We start from the raw sequence: 16104 nt of genomic DNA on the forward strand, positions 1-16104 counted from the left end.
AGCCATGGCATGTTCCTTATAGAAATGTGTTAGTGGTGAATCCGTGAGTGGGTTAAGAAATGCTTACCATGTGAAAATGGCAAACTTGTTTTGAAATGGCTACGTCGCAAATGGACATTAAAAAAAATTGCTTGATAAATAAGCGTGAAAATTAAATCAGTGGTTTCGGCAAAAAGGTTTTAAATCCATAAGGACAAAAAGCATACGGTTACACTTTTCTTTTCCTACACAAGCTTCTAGGCTATGACGAAAAGCCCCTCACCCTCCAGATGTTCATTGGCACAGCAGATGAGCGAAACCTACGCCCCCATGCCTTCTACCAGGTACACCGTATCACCGGCAAGATGGTGGCCACCACCAGCTACGAGTCCATCATCAGCGGTACCAAGGTCCTTGAGATATCCTTGCTGCCTGAGAACAACATGACAGCCAAGTAAGTCCTTTTTTTTGCAACCACAGGAGTAAGAGGTTCTTCTCCTGCCTGTAAGAGGCCTGGAGAATATATCAGGATGGAATGTCTCCATGTCCTGTGGATTATCTGGATTATCAGTTGTGCAAACTTCAGATTACTGATACCACATTGCTGGAATCTAGAATTCCTTAAGGTCCCGAAAGATTTCTGACTGCTATAACATAAGGTTTCTCAGCTCCTATATCTTGGAAATTAGTTTTCCTTGTTTTGGGGTTGAGCCACACGAGATAAACAGGCTTCTTTTTTAAAGTCTAATTGTTTTGGCACAAATCTGTGGAATCGCTATCAGCTTCTAACAACATGGTATCGGTGTCATCTGATTGGTCCCTGAGAATGTGCATAACACAGAAGGCAAGACGGTCCTGTTTCTCTGACACTGGCATTCGTAGCCTGGGCTAGAGGCACGCTGGATGCCTACAGGAAAAGCGTCGTGAAATGCCTTTGGTAGATCCATGACTTTGGGGTCTCTTATCTTGTGGCTCTGGGACGATGTGATTACATCTACGAGCTTTGCTGTAGATCCTCGGACATTCTTGGACTCCAACTTCCAGATGCCCTTGTTAGCACAGCTAGTGGTAAAGGCTTCTTGGAGTTGCAGCTCAAGAACATCTGGGGACCCAAGGCTGGGAACTATTGCTGTAGACAATAGATTTTGTAGTGTGCTCGGGATGGATGCTAGAGGCACATGGGCACCCCCATGAGGCTACAACATAGAAGTCTTACAGCCATACTCTGCTGGAAGCCCAGTGACTGATACAGATACATGCATGCCTCTCGCTTCCTTCCTGAAATATCCGTTCTCCACAGCCAAGCTATAATCACATCTGCTTAGAAAAGAAAATTTGTGGTTTGCAGACCACAAGACTAACAGGAGATTTATATCATTTCTGTGTAATAGCAGGTATCAGGAGCATATGCATATTCTTAATTTTTTCTTTCTTTCAAAAATCAGCTTATGGGGATGAGAGCCAGGTATGAATATCAATATGACGGTGAAAGCAGAGAGCAGCAGAATTTGTCTCACAGCAGGAAAAAACAAACAAACACCTTTATCTGTTCCACATCCAGCTCAATGGTTTTCCTTCCACTTTCTCCCACTCGCTCCTCTTTCCCGCTGTTCACCTTCCCCGCTTTCCAGCATTGACTGTGCAGGCATCCTCAAGCTGCGAAACTCAGACATTGAACTCCGCAAAGGCGAGACCGACATTGGACGCAAGAACACACGGGTGCGGCTGGTCTTCCGAGTCCACATCCCACAAGGCAACGGCAAAGTGGTCTCAATCCAGGCGGCCTCCGTGCCCATCGAGTGTTGTGAGTGCAGCCGGAATGGCTTTTCCATCCAGGAGATGGTGGGAGGAGGCGCCACCTTCTCCTTCGCTTCAGACAAGACAGTCTTCGTGGTTGTTCTGCAGGGAAGGGGACTTGCAAGGTTTCATAGAATCAGAGAAAAGTGAAGTTGGAAGGGGCCTACAAGGCCATCCAGTCCAACCCCCTGCTCAATGCAGGAATAGAAATCGAGTGATATCTGCCAGGTGATGATCTAAGTCTCTCTTGAATGCCTCCAGTGTTGGAGCACTCACCAACTCCCGAGGTCACTGGTTCCATTGTCGTACTGCTCTAACAGTCAGGAAGTTTTTCCTGATACTCAACCGAAATCTGGCTTCCTTTAACTTGAGCCCATAGTTGTGTGTCCTGCACTCTGGGATGATTGAGAACAGTTTAAAAAAAAAGACTTGGACCTAACTTGCAACTTGGACTCATTTTTTCCATATTACGTTGTCGAATCCCTCTTAGGGATTGGCTCTCCTACCTGCTTCCACCGCCACCATCCTCAGAGGCAACAGAGCCAGCTTCCCTTCCTGGAACCGGCCTCTACCTCTACGCATGCGCCAGGCGATCAGCTGGGTGGTGTGTGTGTGTGGAAGTAGCAGACAACATCTGGAAGGAGCGCTGGGCCTGCTGCCTCTGAGGACGGCGGTGGCAGGAGGTGGTAGGAAAGCCACCGACTCAAGGGGGGACTCAAGGCTTTGGACTCAGGACTCAGACCCCAAAACTTGCCAGCATCCCTCTTGTTCCAGATGGAGCATGTGGTCTTCATGCCAACATGCTGTCCTTTGCTCTCTTCCCACAGCCCAGCGCTCTGCTCAGGAACTCCCCCAGGTGGAAAACTACAGCCTCAGCGCATGCTCAGTGCATGGTGGAGAGGAGATGGTGATCAGCGGGGCCAACTTCCTGCCTGAATCCAAGGTTGTCTTCATTGAGCGGGGCCCCGGTAAGCGACGCCTCATGTTGTGTATAGCTTGCTTTTGCTCACTTTGGACTCCTTGATCATTTCGGATCCTGGGTTGGTTGGTTGACTACACTTATATACCGCTGACTTGGTGCATGCGCTGTTCAAAGCGGTTTACAACACAGTTAGTGAACAATAACCCCCAACCGCCCAGGGAACCAACAAACTTCCCCAGTCAACACATACAACGGAAAATAGCATTTGAAGTGATAGTGGACTCCAGAAAAAAATGAAATACAGTGGTGCCTCGCATAATGATTACCTTGTTAAACAATGAATCCGCTTGATGGTGAGGTTTTTGCAATCGCAAAAATGATGTTTCTATGGCCAAAAATCGCTTTATGACGATCAGTTCCCTGCTTTGGGAACCGATTCTTCGCATTACGACGATCTGAAAACAGCTGATTGTCAGTTTTCAAAATGGCCACCCGCTGTGCAAAATGCTCCCTGCTGTTTTTAGGAGGCATTTTCTGCTTTACAGGCACCGGAAAATGGCCACCCTATGGAGGATCTTCGCTGGACAATTAGGTATTTAGCACATTGGAACGCATTGAACTGGTTTTCAATGCATTTCAATGGTTTTTTTTATTTTCACTTGACGAGGATTTTGTTCTACAGCGATTTTGCTGGAACGGATTATCCTCATCAAGCGAGGCACCATTGTATACTTAACAGAGGATGTTCTGGAATGCTTCATGAAACAATAACGTCTTCCGCATCCTCTTAAAGGATGGGAGGGAGGATGCCTGATGGATTTCTGCCTGGAATCCATTCCATAGGGTAGAGGCCTCAACTGAGAAGGCACAATATTTAGTAACAGTCTTCTTTTCGACTTCTTTTAGCAGAATGGAGCCTCTGTGGGTGAGAACACTGTGCCTGCAGTCAGCAGACACTGGGATTAGACAGTAAAGTATAGCAGTCTCCAGCGTAACCTGTTTGAAAGCTTCTGAGAGGAGTCTAACTAGGCTTTGTGGGCCTATGGCTTCAGCCATCAAGCTTCCCCATAGACTGGATGCCGCTATGCGATGCTTTGCATTTAGACTCTGCCCTGCCCTGCCCTGAACCAATCACTTTTCTGGTTTCAGATGGAAAACTCCAATGGGAAGAGGAGGCAAATGTGAACCGGTTGAAAAGCACAGAGGTGAGGATTATTCCAGATGTTTTCATCAATATGAGAAGTCCACAGGGGTGTGGTGGGCAGGATTTTTCTTGTCAGGAAGCAGCCTTCTGGATCTTTACTGGAGTTTTGAAGTGGGGACAGGGAGATGCTTTTAATGTATAGGGATGATGGCAAGGAATAAGCTGGCTACATTCCTGTTTGTTTTGCCCATCAGTCTAATATTTCAGTAAAAAAAAATTCAGACAAAATCTTGTTGGTGTACATGTACACCTGTGTAACCTGAATTGACACTAAAAATATTTAATCGAATGGAAAGTTTCTTCTCCCTTTCAGGTTCCAAGGCTCCCTTGGGATCCCTTTTAGCCTTAGGATGTGGGAGTGGGCAAAAATCACCAGCGGCCCTCCTGCCTTGGGTGGTAATCTGGTGGTGATTTTTTTTTACTGTTAAAAGCTCCCCCCACCCCATCTTGAGGCTCTCAAAGACATCCCCAGGGCAAAAGAAAGCCTTCGGGAGCCTCAAAACCTGAAAAAAGGAGATACGGACTTTTCAATTCATCGATATAATATATTTCTGGTGCCTGATTCTGGTGAAAGGTAAAGGTTCCCCTTGACAATTTTTTTTGTCCAGTTGTGTTCGACTCTAGGGGGCGGTGCTCATCCCCGTTTCCAAGCCATAGAGCCACCGTTTTGTCCAAAGACAATCTTCCGTGGTCACATGGCCAGTGCGACAGACACGGAACGCTGTTACCTTCCCATCGAGGTGGTCCCTATTTATCTACTTGCATTTGCATGCTTTCGAACCGCTAGGTTGGCAGGAGCTGGGACAAGTGACGGGCGCTCACTCCGTCACGTGGATTCGATCTTACGACTGCTTGGTCTTCTGACCTTGCAGCACAGAGGCTTCTGCGGTTTAGCCCGCAGCGCCACCACATCCCTCACTGATTCTGGTTACACCGGCATAAATTTACACAACAGGATTTTGATCAATGAATGACACAACTGTTCACAACAAAACCTGCCCTGATTTCTTCACTTGCAATAGTTTGCTACTGAAAGTTACACAGGTTGGCATATATAACGGGACTCCACCCAGTCCCAATATTACATTTATATCTTTGGGAACTGTTTCACTAGAGTCTCGCCCCCCCCCCCCCCAACTTGGAGTCTCTATTTTCCCATTTTGTTTTGGAGGAGGAATATATTTTTGGAGGGGGGACTGTCTTCCTTCTGGCGATGCCAAGGAGCTGCATTAAAGGCTTTGGGAGGTCCAGAATTCGCACTCCTGCATTGCATGGATCAGACACATAGGGTTACAAAAAGGGCAGGGAGAGAGAAAGAAAACACAGATTCAGCCCAGTGCCATTGTCGGAGATGAATTTGGGATAAGAAAGACAGTCCCATTAGGCCATCTCAACCTGGTGGCCTCTCAGTGTGTTGGAGTCGGACTACTGCCTCTATTATCCAGAGGTGACTCAGGGACATGGAGTTTGTAATCCAACACAGCTGGAGGTTATCCGATGGGGAGACAGCGCCTCCAATGGAGTCAGCCAGCTGCAGCCGGCGGCAATCCTGGAAAACGAAGAAACAAAACCCCGTTGTTCCTTCCGGAGCTGACGTGGTGGGCTTTTGGTGACTCACCCGTCCCTTGGGTGCAGCCAAGAGAAATGGCTGGTGATGGAAGCAGATCTAAGAGGGGAAGCTTTCTACACAGATCTGGATTAAGAGCATGTGTAGGCTTTTCCTTCCCTCGTAGGGTGAGACAAAGAACAAATCCAGAAGGACTTGTTTCTTCTTCTTCTAAGGAACACAGAACGTAGAACAGGGGATCTTGAAACCACCATTTTAAAAAAGATCTGGGCTTCTGGATGAGTTGGGAAGAGTTTCTAACCCATAATACTTAGGAAAAGTTTCTAACCCATAATACTTAGGAAGAGTTTCTAACCAATAATAGGTGGTAGACCTTGATTTGGAAATGAAACTGTAAGGAAGAGCTGTTGTTTTTACGTGTCCTCAAGTCCGAACTGACTTATGATGACCCTAATTGGGTTTTCAAGGTAAGCGAGGTATTTAAGGAGTGGTTTAGCTGGCCGGATTGCTCGGCACTTGAGGTATCTGGTGGTGGAGTTTGAGTTTGGGAGCTCAGTTCCTCACTGGGCCTCCTCCGGTAGAGCCAGCCTATGTGGCCTTGGGCAAGCGTCAACGCCTCATGATACCCCTGAAGAAGGGAATGGGAAACCACATATGAGTATTCTGTACCTGGAAATCCCTGAAAAGGGTAACCATAATTTAGAATTGATAGCACATGATGGTGGTGATAGTGATGGTGATGTACGGCTTCCACTCCCTTCCATGGCAGAGCTGGAACCCACCTCTCCTGAATACTAGCCCATTATTCTGCCCACCGCACCACACCACGTACAGCGGACCCTCGACTTACAGACGGCTCCACTTAACAGACTTTTCGAGTTACAGACTTCTCTGGCCGCAAAATTTAGTTTCAGCTTGCAGCCAGAGAATCAACCTACAGACTGGGAATAAAACCAAAATGGAACAAAAACGTCCATTTACGGGATTAATCGGTTTTCAATGCCTTGTAGGTCAATGGAGCCCTCGACCTACATACTTTTTGACCTGCAGCCACTGTTCCAATACGGATTAATTCCTTAAGTCAAGGGTCCACTGTACCCGTAAAAGGAAATTAACCTTGCCCTTTATAACCCACTTTGCTCCCACAGACCTCGCTGGCCCTTACGGTTCCCGAATACAGCAACAAGCGAGCCTCGCGGCCTGTTCAAACCTATTTTTATGTTTCCAATGGACGCCGGAAAAGAAGCCCAGCTCAAGCCTTTAAGTACTTGCCTGGTATGTGTGAGATGAGAGGGGAACAGAGGATTACCCCCCAAAAAAAAAATCCCCACAGATTGATATTTGACCCTCATCCTCTCTTCTCTCCCCACTTCATCAGTGATCTTCAAGGAAGAACCACTGCCGGACTCTCCCCGCCACAGTTTTCCACCTCAAGCCCCTCATTTCCCACCCCAGGCGGTCCAAGGAGCCATGGATTTCTCCCCTTCCAGGCCACCCTTCCCTTACAGCCCCGAGCGCTCCCCGCCCTGCTCCCCCTATGGCCCCAAATGGAACCCTTGCTCGTTCCCCACCCCGCCCCGCTACAGCCCCACCTTCCGCTTCCCTGCCAACGAGGCGTACAGCAGTGGCGTTAACCTCTCCATGTCGCTCCTCGCGCCTCCCGCCCCGCCCCACTTCCACGCTTTGGATGGCTGCCCCCCACACTTCCAGGGCCCCAGCCCCCAGCTCAGCCCTCAACCGCCAGGACAGGGAGACGCTCACGGTGGGGAGAGGACGTCAGAATGGACGGATCCAGAGCTGGCGCCGGAGGAGCCTAGCACCAAGGAGTTGGAAAAGCCAGGATTTGGTGGTGAATTTCGGGATAGTTTGCCCATCCATGGGATCACGCTGGAGGAAGGTAAACCTGGACACGGCAAGAGTTCTAGTAGCCCTAAGTAGAGATGGGCACGAACTTCGGTTCGTACATTTGTGCTGGTTCGTGCACATTCCCTTCCCCTGTCTCCCCAGCTGGATCCCCCACTCACCAGCCAGCACACTCTCCTTTCTTTCTCCTCTTTGGCCGTTCAACCAGTTTTCGGCAGGCTCCCCATGCTGCCTCCTTGGTTGATTACCTACTCAGACAAAGCAACAGGACAGGCAACCCCATACTCCTTCCAAGGACTGGTTGAACGGCCAAAGAGGAGGAAGAGAGGAGTGCACTCTGACTGAGGAGTGGGCCAAGTTGGCTTGGGAGAAAGGGGAAAGGAAAATATGGTACCTGTGTTTCCGTGCGTACGAACCGGCATGAACCTCCAGAGTGAAGTTCGTGCCCATCTCTAGCTCTAAGTTTCATTTCAGAGGGATTTAAAGTTACATTTGGGAGACAGAAATAAGAGTATTTGTGGTTAATACAGAACACTGACCCAGGATCCAAAATGATCATGGTTTTAAACATAGTCAAGGTGCTATGACCAAGGTGGCCCTGTTTCTTGAAGCCGCTTACCGGACTTTTGAAAATAGGGGAACCCGTATGAGTGTCTAAGAGTCCGACCTTCTCAATAGGACAGAAAAAGGTGGAACCAAAGACCCCTTTCTGCATTTGTAGAAATGGAAACTCCTTTAGCGTGAGTTCCCCCCACCAGCAGTTCATCCAACTTAATGGTGTTCTTAAAAAAAAATTCTGGCAAAATATTGGGGATTTTTCACTCCCGGTAGAGTCATCAGGAGCAGTATTTTTTTTCTTAATTTGGGATTTTTTTTAACAGTGGCCAGAGAAGCCAAATCAAAACAAAGTGATCTCCACCCCATTTTCAGCCATTGACAGGCCCAGTGTGGCCATTGTGGATCCTGGGGGCAAAAATTGACCAATTCCTGGTCACTGAGTGGGATCTTGGCTTTCTGAGGACTGAGGTAGCGATGTTTCCGAGCTGTTACTTATAGATGGTGGGGATTCAACCCCAGCAGGCGAAAAGGGAAATTTCTTAGCCATCTTGGGTTCTTTCTGAGGAGAAAGGCGGGATAAAAATATTTTAAATAATAGATAATAATAGATATTTTAAATAATAGATAAGCAGATAATTCTTTGAATCCTTACTGGTCCTCAGCGACTAAAAGAAGCCCCATGCTCACCACCCTGCCAAGTCATTGCTACCACTCCCCTTCCACTTACTCGAATGGCTGAGCAGCCAGTGAGGAAAATTTTTAAAAAATGCCCTCTCTCATTCATCTTCTTAAACAGGGTTCTTAAAGCCTGGGCAATAATGCTTAAGAAGCACTTTAGTTATCTTGTTGCTTCTGAGGACTTGAGACTATTTTTTTCCCTAATTACATTTAATTTGTTTTTAAAGGTAATAGTTCTCACAGGTAAAAAGAAATAAGGGTTTTTTTGTTTCCTTTTAAAATAAACCCCTGAATCATAGAAGCTGCAACTTGTGAGACGAAATATAGTCTCCACCTGTTGTTTTCCCCATAAAAATGGGAGGAGTAGGTGTGAGTCGCAGGTGTGACTTAAGTCTGACTTAGCAGTGAGTCCCCCTTCCCTGACATCAGCCGTGTGATCTTCTTCTGTTGTGAATTACAAGGCCATGCCTGTATAATGATAAGACGTTATGTACAAGTAACTCATTATTGGTAGGGAGTTCTTTCCAAACCTTGCCGGACCTCAAGTTGTTATTAGGAAATGTAGTATGGGTGATGTTACAATTACTGTTATCATGGTGTTGGAGATACAGTGGTGCTTCGCAAGACGATTTTAATTCGTTCCGCAAAAATCGTCATCTTGTGAAAAAAATCGTCTTGCGAGGTTCCCTATGCATCGATCTCAAAAAAAAAAGTCTTGCGAAGCATCACTCTCAAAAAAAGTCTTGCAAAGCACAGTCATAGAAAAAAAGTCTTACGAGGCACCATAGTGATCGCAAAAACCAATTGTCTTGCGGGTTTTTCATCCCACGAGGCACCACTGTATTAGGAGCAAAGGCTAGGACATGATTGTGGCTGCTCTGAGGTCACCTCAGAAGTTCATGGTTTTGCACCTTAAGCCATTGGCTCTCGTGCTCAACTGCTGCGTCCTGCCTCCGTGCAATGAGTGTTGATTTAGCCCCTTCCCGTCTCCTCCCTTGTCCTGTCTCATTCCCTCACCAGTAACCGAGATCATCGGGAGGGACCTGAGCGACTTCCCCAACCCGTCTTGCGAAGGAGGGCGGAGCTGAGGAACAGCGCCCCTTCAGGACATTCAAAATCTTCCAGACAAAAGGAGAAACTGCTCCGAGAAGGGCAGCCGGCAACGTTGAACCCGAACAACAGTTTTGCCAGTTTTCAGGGACCCTTGTATTTATATAACATCTGACATTGAGTTTCCTGCCTGTCCTGTTGCGTTCCCTTGTCTCCTGATACAGTACTTCTATAAAACGCACTGCCACTCAAGACTTCCCGCAGTGGATAATAGTAGAGGTTCTTTTTGACGAATCTTCTGTCCTTTGACGACGTCCAACCCGGAGAAGCCTTAAGGAGGTTGACACCGCAGGCATCCTCCTCCTGTCCGTCTGCCGTGTCTGATCATCGGGAGAAAACACAGGACTGTGGACCAAAACTGGGTTTGGACAATTGGCTATCATGGCCCCTAAGAGGCCCAGCCTTTCCTCCATTTATCTAACACCCTTTTAAATCACTCTATGATGTTGGCCAGCGGACGGTCTGTGGCAATGGAGTTCCATGGATTAGTCATCCCAAAAACAGCCATGCTAGTAAAACCTTCCAATTTACCACATTGTCATGTCTTGTCTGTACATTCATCCGATTTCTTCTATGTTATCTACATTACCTGTATGTTTATCCATTATCCATCCGTAACATTCAGTCTATTTGGGTCCTTTCTCTTTTATAATGGACAAGAGGTGATTCTACCCTCCCATAATGGTTTTTAATGGCAATGTCAGAGATGACATCCATAAAAGCTGGAATAATATTCTCAGGCATAGCAAGGTTTTGTGGAGCCTTATGTGAGAGAGTTCTGCAGTGAGACAATTTGTAAAAGCTTCCCCAAAAGCCAGAGAATTCATAATTTCTCTCTCTCTTCCCATCTTGTAGTTTAGAATTGTGAGAGAATCTGTTGTGTGTTCCGAAAGGCAGGAGCAGGAACGGTAAGCACAAATAATCGGGTTATTTTACATTGATTCTTTCCCACTTCTATATATACCAAAAACAAAGGTCATTCTTATTTCCATGCAGATTTTTAGAGAACTGTAAAAATCCATGTAAAACAGTGATTTTTTTTTTAAATGAAATATTTAAAAAGTACTTATGAGCTGCTCCAAGAACTTATTGTTGTTGTTGTTGTTAATTAACTAGGCACCAAAGTTCCTGTCATTTGTGTTAAAACAAAACAAAACCAAGCCAAAATTAACCACAGTGCACTTAGGGATCTCAATCTCAGCTTATTTTGTTTTCCTGAGAACGAAAATGTCAAAAGTTGTTTACCAGCTGGGTGAGCTTATAACTTCTGCATTTTTAAAACCGTTCAAGACTTTTGTAGGGGCAAAATTAACAATCCCAAAATCCCACCCATCCAAGATTTTGTATTTTCTGTAATATGTATTTTGTTAATGTTTCTGCTGAGAGAAAAAAAAGAAAAAGTGTTGGTCTTTTTTCGAACTCGTGCGTAAGCAGAAATTCCTGTGGTAGCTGAAAACAGTGTTTTCAATGGGATGAGGAGACACCTTTTCTACACGATAAAATCGGCAAATGTTCTTGGCCCTTTTACTGTACACGGAACTTGGAAGTAATGGTCAGAATTAGAGATGGGCATGAACCGCCTGTTCGGGCAGTTTGTGGTGGTTCGTTTTTTTGTCCGAACTCGTGTTCAGCACTTCTCAGCCCTGCCTCCTCTAGCAGGCGCTCGCTCAGCAGCAGTGTCCTGGCTTCTTTGCCCCACCTCTTCTGGGAACTGTCTCTGAGTGGCCATCCGCTGGAGGAGGTGGGGCTGGGAACTGCGGAACGCTTGTTTGGCCGAGAAACAAACTGGCATGAACCGCCAAACTGAACGTTTGTGCCCATCTCTAGTCAGAATCCCATTTGAATTATGCTAATATGAGTGCAATGCTATAATTCACTACAGTGGTGCCTTGCTTAACAACGATAATCCGTTCCAGGAAAATCGCTGTTAAATGAAAACATCGTAAAGCGAAATTAAAAAGCCCATTGAAACGCATTGAAAACCGTTCAGTGCATTCCAATGGGCTAAAAACTCACAGTCCAGAGAAGATCCTCCATATGGCGGCCATTTTCGGTGCCTGTATAGCAAGGAATCCGTCCTTAAGCACAGCAGGGAGCCATTTTAAGCACCTGGTGGCCATTTTGAAAACACGACAATCAGCTGTTTTGATCGTTGTTAAGCGAAGAATTGGTTCCTGAAGCAGGGAACCGATCATTGTTAAACGAAAAAAACTTATTTAAAACATTGTTTTGCGATTGCAATTGCGATCACAAAAACATTGTCGTTAAGCGGATTCGTCGTAATGCGGGGTAATCGTTAAGCGAGGCACAACTGTACTGGTGAATGGCTACTTATCAGCAAGTTGCCACTTGTACGCCACTTGTACACAACATTGCACACTCATCCCATGAGCTGGTGCTCAAGGGGTACAAGAGCTGACTCATGAACTGTTAATTTACATTATTGCACTCAGTGCCATCATAACCAACCAGTAAGGTTCTGCCAATATTTTTGGAAGTAATTACATGACCAGTAAAGCATTTCTTTTTTAGGGCATTAATATATCCCTGTTGTGCAATATCATGAGGACTAGTAACCCCATTCCTTTTTAAAAGTATGACAGTGTTTTCGCTTCTTCTAAAATGGCTTAAAAGGCTTGTGACAGACATTTAAGGCTGATTTTTCCCCTTAATTTTAAATGGATTTTTGCAAAAGTAGCAAAAAGAGGAACACATTAATAATGATAGCTGAAGAGCGACATGACAATGATCCAAAATGCCTGTCATTACTTCCTAAAAATAACGCCCCCAAATCTGCTGTGTATATTTTCCCAGAAGAGACACGGCTGGTGATTTGCTCTCATCCTTGAAAAAACTGTAAAGCAAAGTGTGCCGCTTATCTGCTGCCCCATAGCGTTTAAAACACTCTCTGGGTGCTTTACAATGTAATTATGCAAGCTACACATTACACACACTCGCAGAGCGAGCTGGGTACTCAATTTACTGACCTCAGAAGATTGAATCAACCTCAGTCTGGCTACCTGAATCTGTTGGATTTGAACTTGAGTCGTGAGCAGAGTCTTGACTGAAGCACTGCAGTTTAACCACTGTGCCTTGGGGCTCCTAAAGGTCATTCCCTGGAGGATATGCACTGGGTTTTTTTAAAGGCATTTTGGCTGCTATTTACTATAATAAATAAATAAGGTTTTTTTAAAAAAAATTAAAAGAGGTTTGATCCACAGACTGTCTCTTTAGAAAACTGACCAGTGTCTGAATTCTGAAACCATCTCAAATCGGATTCAGTTATGAATGCATGGATTGGATGAGTTCTGTTTGGGGGTTCTAGCTATCCAAAGTCTTTTACCATTTCTGATCTTGAGGCCTACCCTTGTATTGCATTAACAAAATGTTTGCACTGTGTTAACCTTCTGTCTACGTGCAGGTATTATTTTGCTGTTACTCTGGGTCTTCGGTAGCCATTCTGCCGATCTAGTTCCTCGAATGTCTCTGTTTTGCAAAACCCCTCATCTCAATCTCTACCAATTTATGCGGTACAATGATCCTTCTCAAGTATAGGGGTGATGTATCCCATCTCTTTTCTCCTGAAGGCCTGCCAGCCTCTATATTCCAGAAACCCTTTGTTTGCTTTCGCGGCGGTAGCATTATTTGAGAAATTGTTGGTGGGTATGGGGAAGAAGGTAAACAGATTGTACCTATGTTTCCCCCCTTTTTTTATTTATGTTTTCATATTCCAATAAAACAAATGTGGAACTGGTCAGGAAAAAAAGCCATACAACCCTCATATCTTGCAGTTTGTTGATAACAAGCGGTGCTGGTCCTTATGAACACTCTTATAAGAATAATTAACGTGTACATGAAATTTGCAGCCTTTTGGCTAAGATCGAATAAAGTGTGCGATGTACTTTAAATCTATAAACCTCTTTATCGAAGCAATCAAACCTTAACCTGGGTGGGCTTACATTTTGTCAGATCAAGGGCTGTCGACCACGTTTGATGTTTCAAATAACCGGGATTGTTTTTGGTAGATGGTGAGCCTGAGAACCACAATCCAAATTGGGAATTTAAAAAGCATTGTCCACTGACTAATATGTAGTCCCAGTGGGTATTCGATCCCCGCTCCTTACTTGTGTGTAAAAAAAAAAAGAAAAGAAACATGACTGCTCGATGTCATGAATATTGACCTAGAACAATTAACTGGTTTGGAAATACCCTTGTGTTTAGCCCAGTGAAATACACTCCTCACTACCAGCAAGGTTGTGCCAAGCCCTGACTGGCTAGTTCCTGTAACGTCTTCTTCCTCCTGTTCCCCCAGCAGTTTTGCACTGAAAGAAAATAGTTAATCATTCATAGGTTCACGAGCAATGAGATAAACATGCATCTAGTACTTCTTAAGCTGTAAGTCAAAGCTCATGTTTTGACTGACTATTAGGCCTATCCATTAACTTGATTGCAAAGCCAAGAAGTTGGGTTCACGCCACTACTGCCGTGAACTCTCTAGAGTTACATCTGCCCCCATGCTGGTGGTTTTTTTGGCTTTGACCTCCAAAAATGAAGCTTCTAGCTCTTACACGCAGGAAGGTCAACTTGAAAATGTGAGCGAAGTGCCTAATGGGATTTCAGTCCAAAATAGTTCAAAATAGGAGAGACCATGGTTGGTGGATGCTGGATGCATCGTTCTCTCCCCCCATTACTGAACATATCTCGTACAAACTGAATATATTTATGCTGAATGGGTTAATGACCTGAAATGTCCTGTGCTAACATTTATGCAGGCCCTCCAAATTCCAGAATTTGGCAGGTGGGCTTATAAAGTTTAGATTTTGTTCACAACCACATTATTTCTTAGCAGCTTGATAAAGTTACCGTATTTTTCACTCCATAAGACGCACCTTTCCATAAGACGCACCAATTTTTTAGGAGAAGAAAACAGGAAAATATAATCTGTTTTCTTCGCTCCATAAGACGCACAGACTTTCCAACCCGCCTGTTTTGTGGGGGAAAAAGTGTGTCTTATGGTGCGAAAAATACGGTAATTCTTTGAAGTGTGGCTTTTGTATCCTCCCCAGTTTACGCTGGCAGGGGTTATTTCTGGAATAGTGCTTCCCAACTCTGGGTCCCTCCCTGTTCTTGAGCTCCCAACTCCCAGAAATCCTAGCCATGAAGGAATCTGAGAGTTTTAGTGTGAGAACGTCCGGAGGGGAACCGTGGAGAACCGTGGTTCTAGAAGCTTTTAACTAGATTACATTGAAACTGTAGATGAGGACTAGCAACAGGGAGGAGTTTAGAGTCTTAGTTGAAAACTTGTTTTTTAAAAATGGGCATCTGGATGTGAGGCTGGGAAAGATATGAGAACTCGGAAAAGAGGAAATGAAATGTCAGCAGTAAAAGGGTGCTTTGAGACTTAAGAGGGGAGGATCTCTATAAGAGGCACGAGTAAAAGGCTGGTCCCCTCCCCTTTCTTTGGGGTGATGAGAGGAGGTTCAGGGTTAAGGCAATAGTATAACAACCCTCTGACGTTTCCTTGATGGGAGAAGTGGTTGGTGTGTTCTACACAAGCACACTGAATATATATTATGTGTGTGCATGCGTACTGTTTGGCGGAGTGGCGGACATGTTTTGCAACCGTGTGCATAAAAGATGCAGTGAAAATTATTCTTACGCAATGGCATGAGTGTGTTTGTTAGTCTGCATTTCTGGCCGGGGGGCTCCCCCCCTTTTTTTAAAAAAAGGGGAAGTACAAGCGAGTATGGAAGGAGCTAGACGAAAATGTGGAAGTTCTGCTACAGTAAACCTGTCTCACACACACCCCGGCCACAATCAGGCTTGGATGGCATCGCTTTTTTAAAAGCTCCTGTAGCACCCGGCGTCTGCAGGACAAGAGGGAGGCAACTGCAGCCTTATGGGGGAAATATTAATAAATACAGTGGAAAATGGGGGACGGACGACAAAACCTCTTTTCCACTCATGTTCCATTGCTTTGCATTGAAATATTACTGTACTCTGTACTTTGAGTCTTCCGTTCTCTACAGCTACACCTTAGTAGCCAAAAATTGTTCCCCCATCTAACCCAGTGCTACTTCCTTGCTGCTACCTCTACGAGGCATTTTCTGGATTCATTGGATGGTGCTGGTTGGGGTGATGGGCTTTGTAGTCCATCACCTCCGCATTAGTGGGCACTGATCCACTCTAGCCAATAGTGGCTCTCAAGACTTTTAGGCAGGCATAGGCGACTTGTGAACCTCCATATAGTGTTGGACCGCAAGCCCCATCATCCTTCATCCCTTGCACTGCTGGCTTGGACCAATGGGGGAGGCAGCCCAACTATTTTTTCCCCCAGGTGGAGCATCTTTCACACCACTCGCTCCCTGATCCTTTAAATTTGAGATGTCAAAGAAAAGGGTCGGGTAGCAAAAGGATCCGCTGGAT

The 16104-nt window shown here is 45.4% G+C and overlaps 1 protein-coding gene across 1 annotated transcript in view; it reads left to right on the forward strand.

Annotated features, from left to right (window-relative positions):
* The window catches only part of NFATC4 (nuclear factor of activated T cells 4), a 35111-nt gene extending 21525 nt beyond the window's left edge, over positions 1–13586 (forward strand). Inside the window, exons 5-11 of the mRNA XM_020815898.3 lie at positions 234–433; positions 1611–1783; positions 2604–2744; positions 3848–3903; positions 6618–6744; positions 6848–7366; positions 9589–13586. Of these exons, the coding sequence (XP_020671557.3) occupies positions 234–433; positions 1611–1783; positions 2604–2744; positions 3848–3903; positions 6618–6744; positions 6848–7366; positions 9589–9656 (1284 nt within the window). The 3' untranslated portion in view covers positions 9657–13586. The remainder of the gene's footprint in view (positions 1–233; positions 434–1610; positions 1784–2603; positions 2745–3847; positions 3904–6617; positions 6745–6847; positions 7367–9588) is intronic.
* Positions 13587–16104: the final 2518 nt, after the last annotated feature.

This window comes from Pogona vitticeps, chromosome 6, assembly GCF_051106095.1.
Source record: "Pogona vitticeps strain Pit_001003342236 chromosome 6, PviZW2.1, whole genome shotgun sequence".
NCBI lineage: Eukaryota > Metazoa > Chordata > Lepidosauria > Squamata > Agamidae > Pogona > Pogona vitticeps.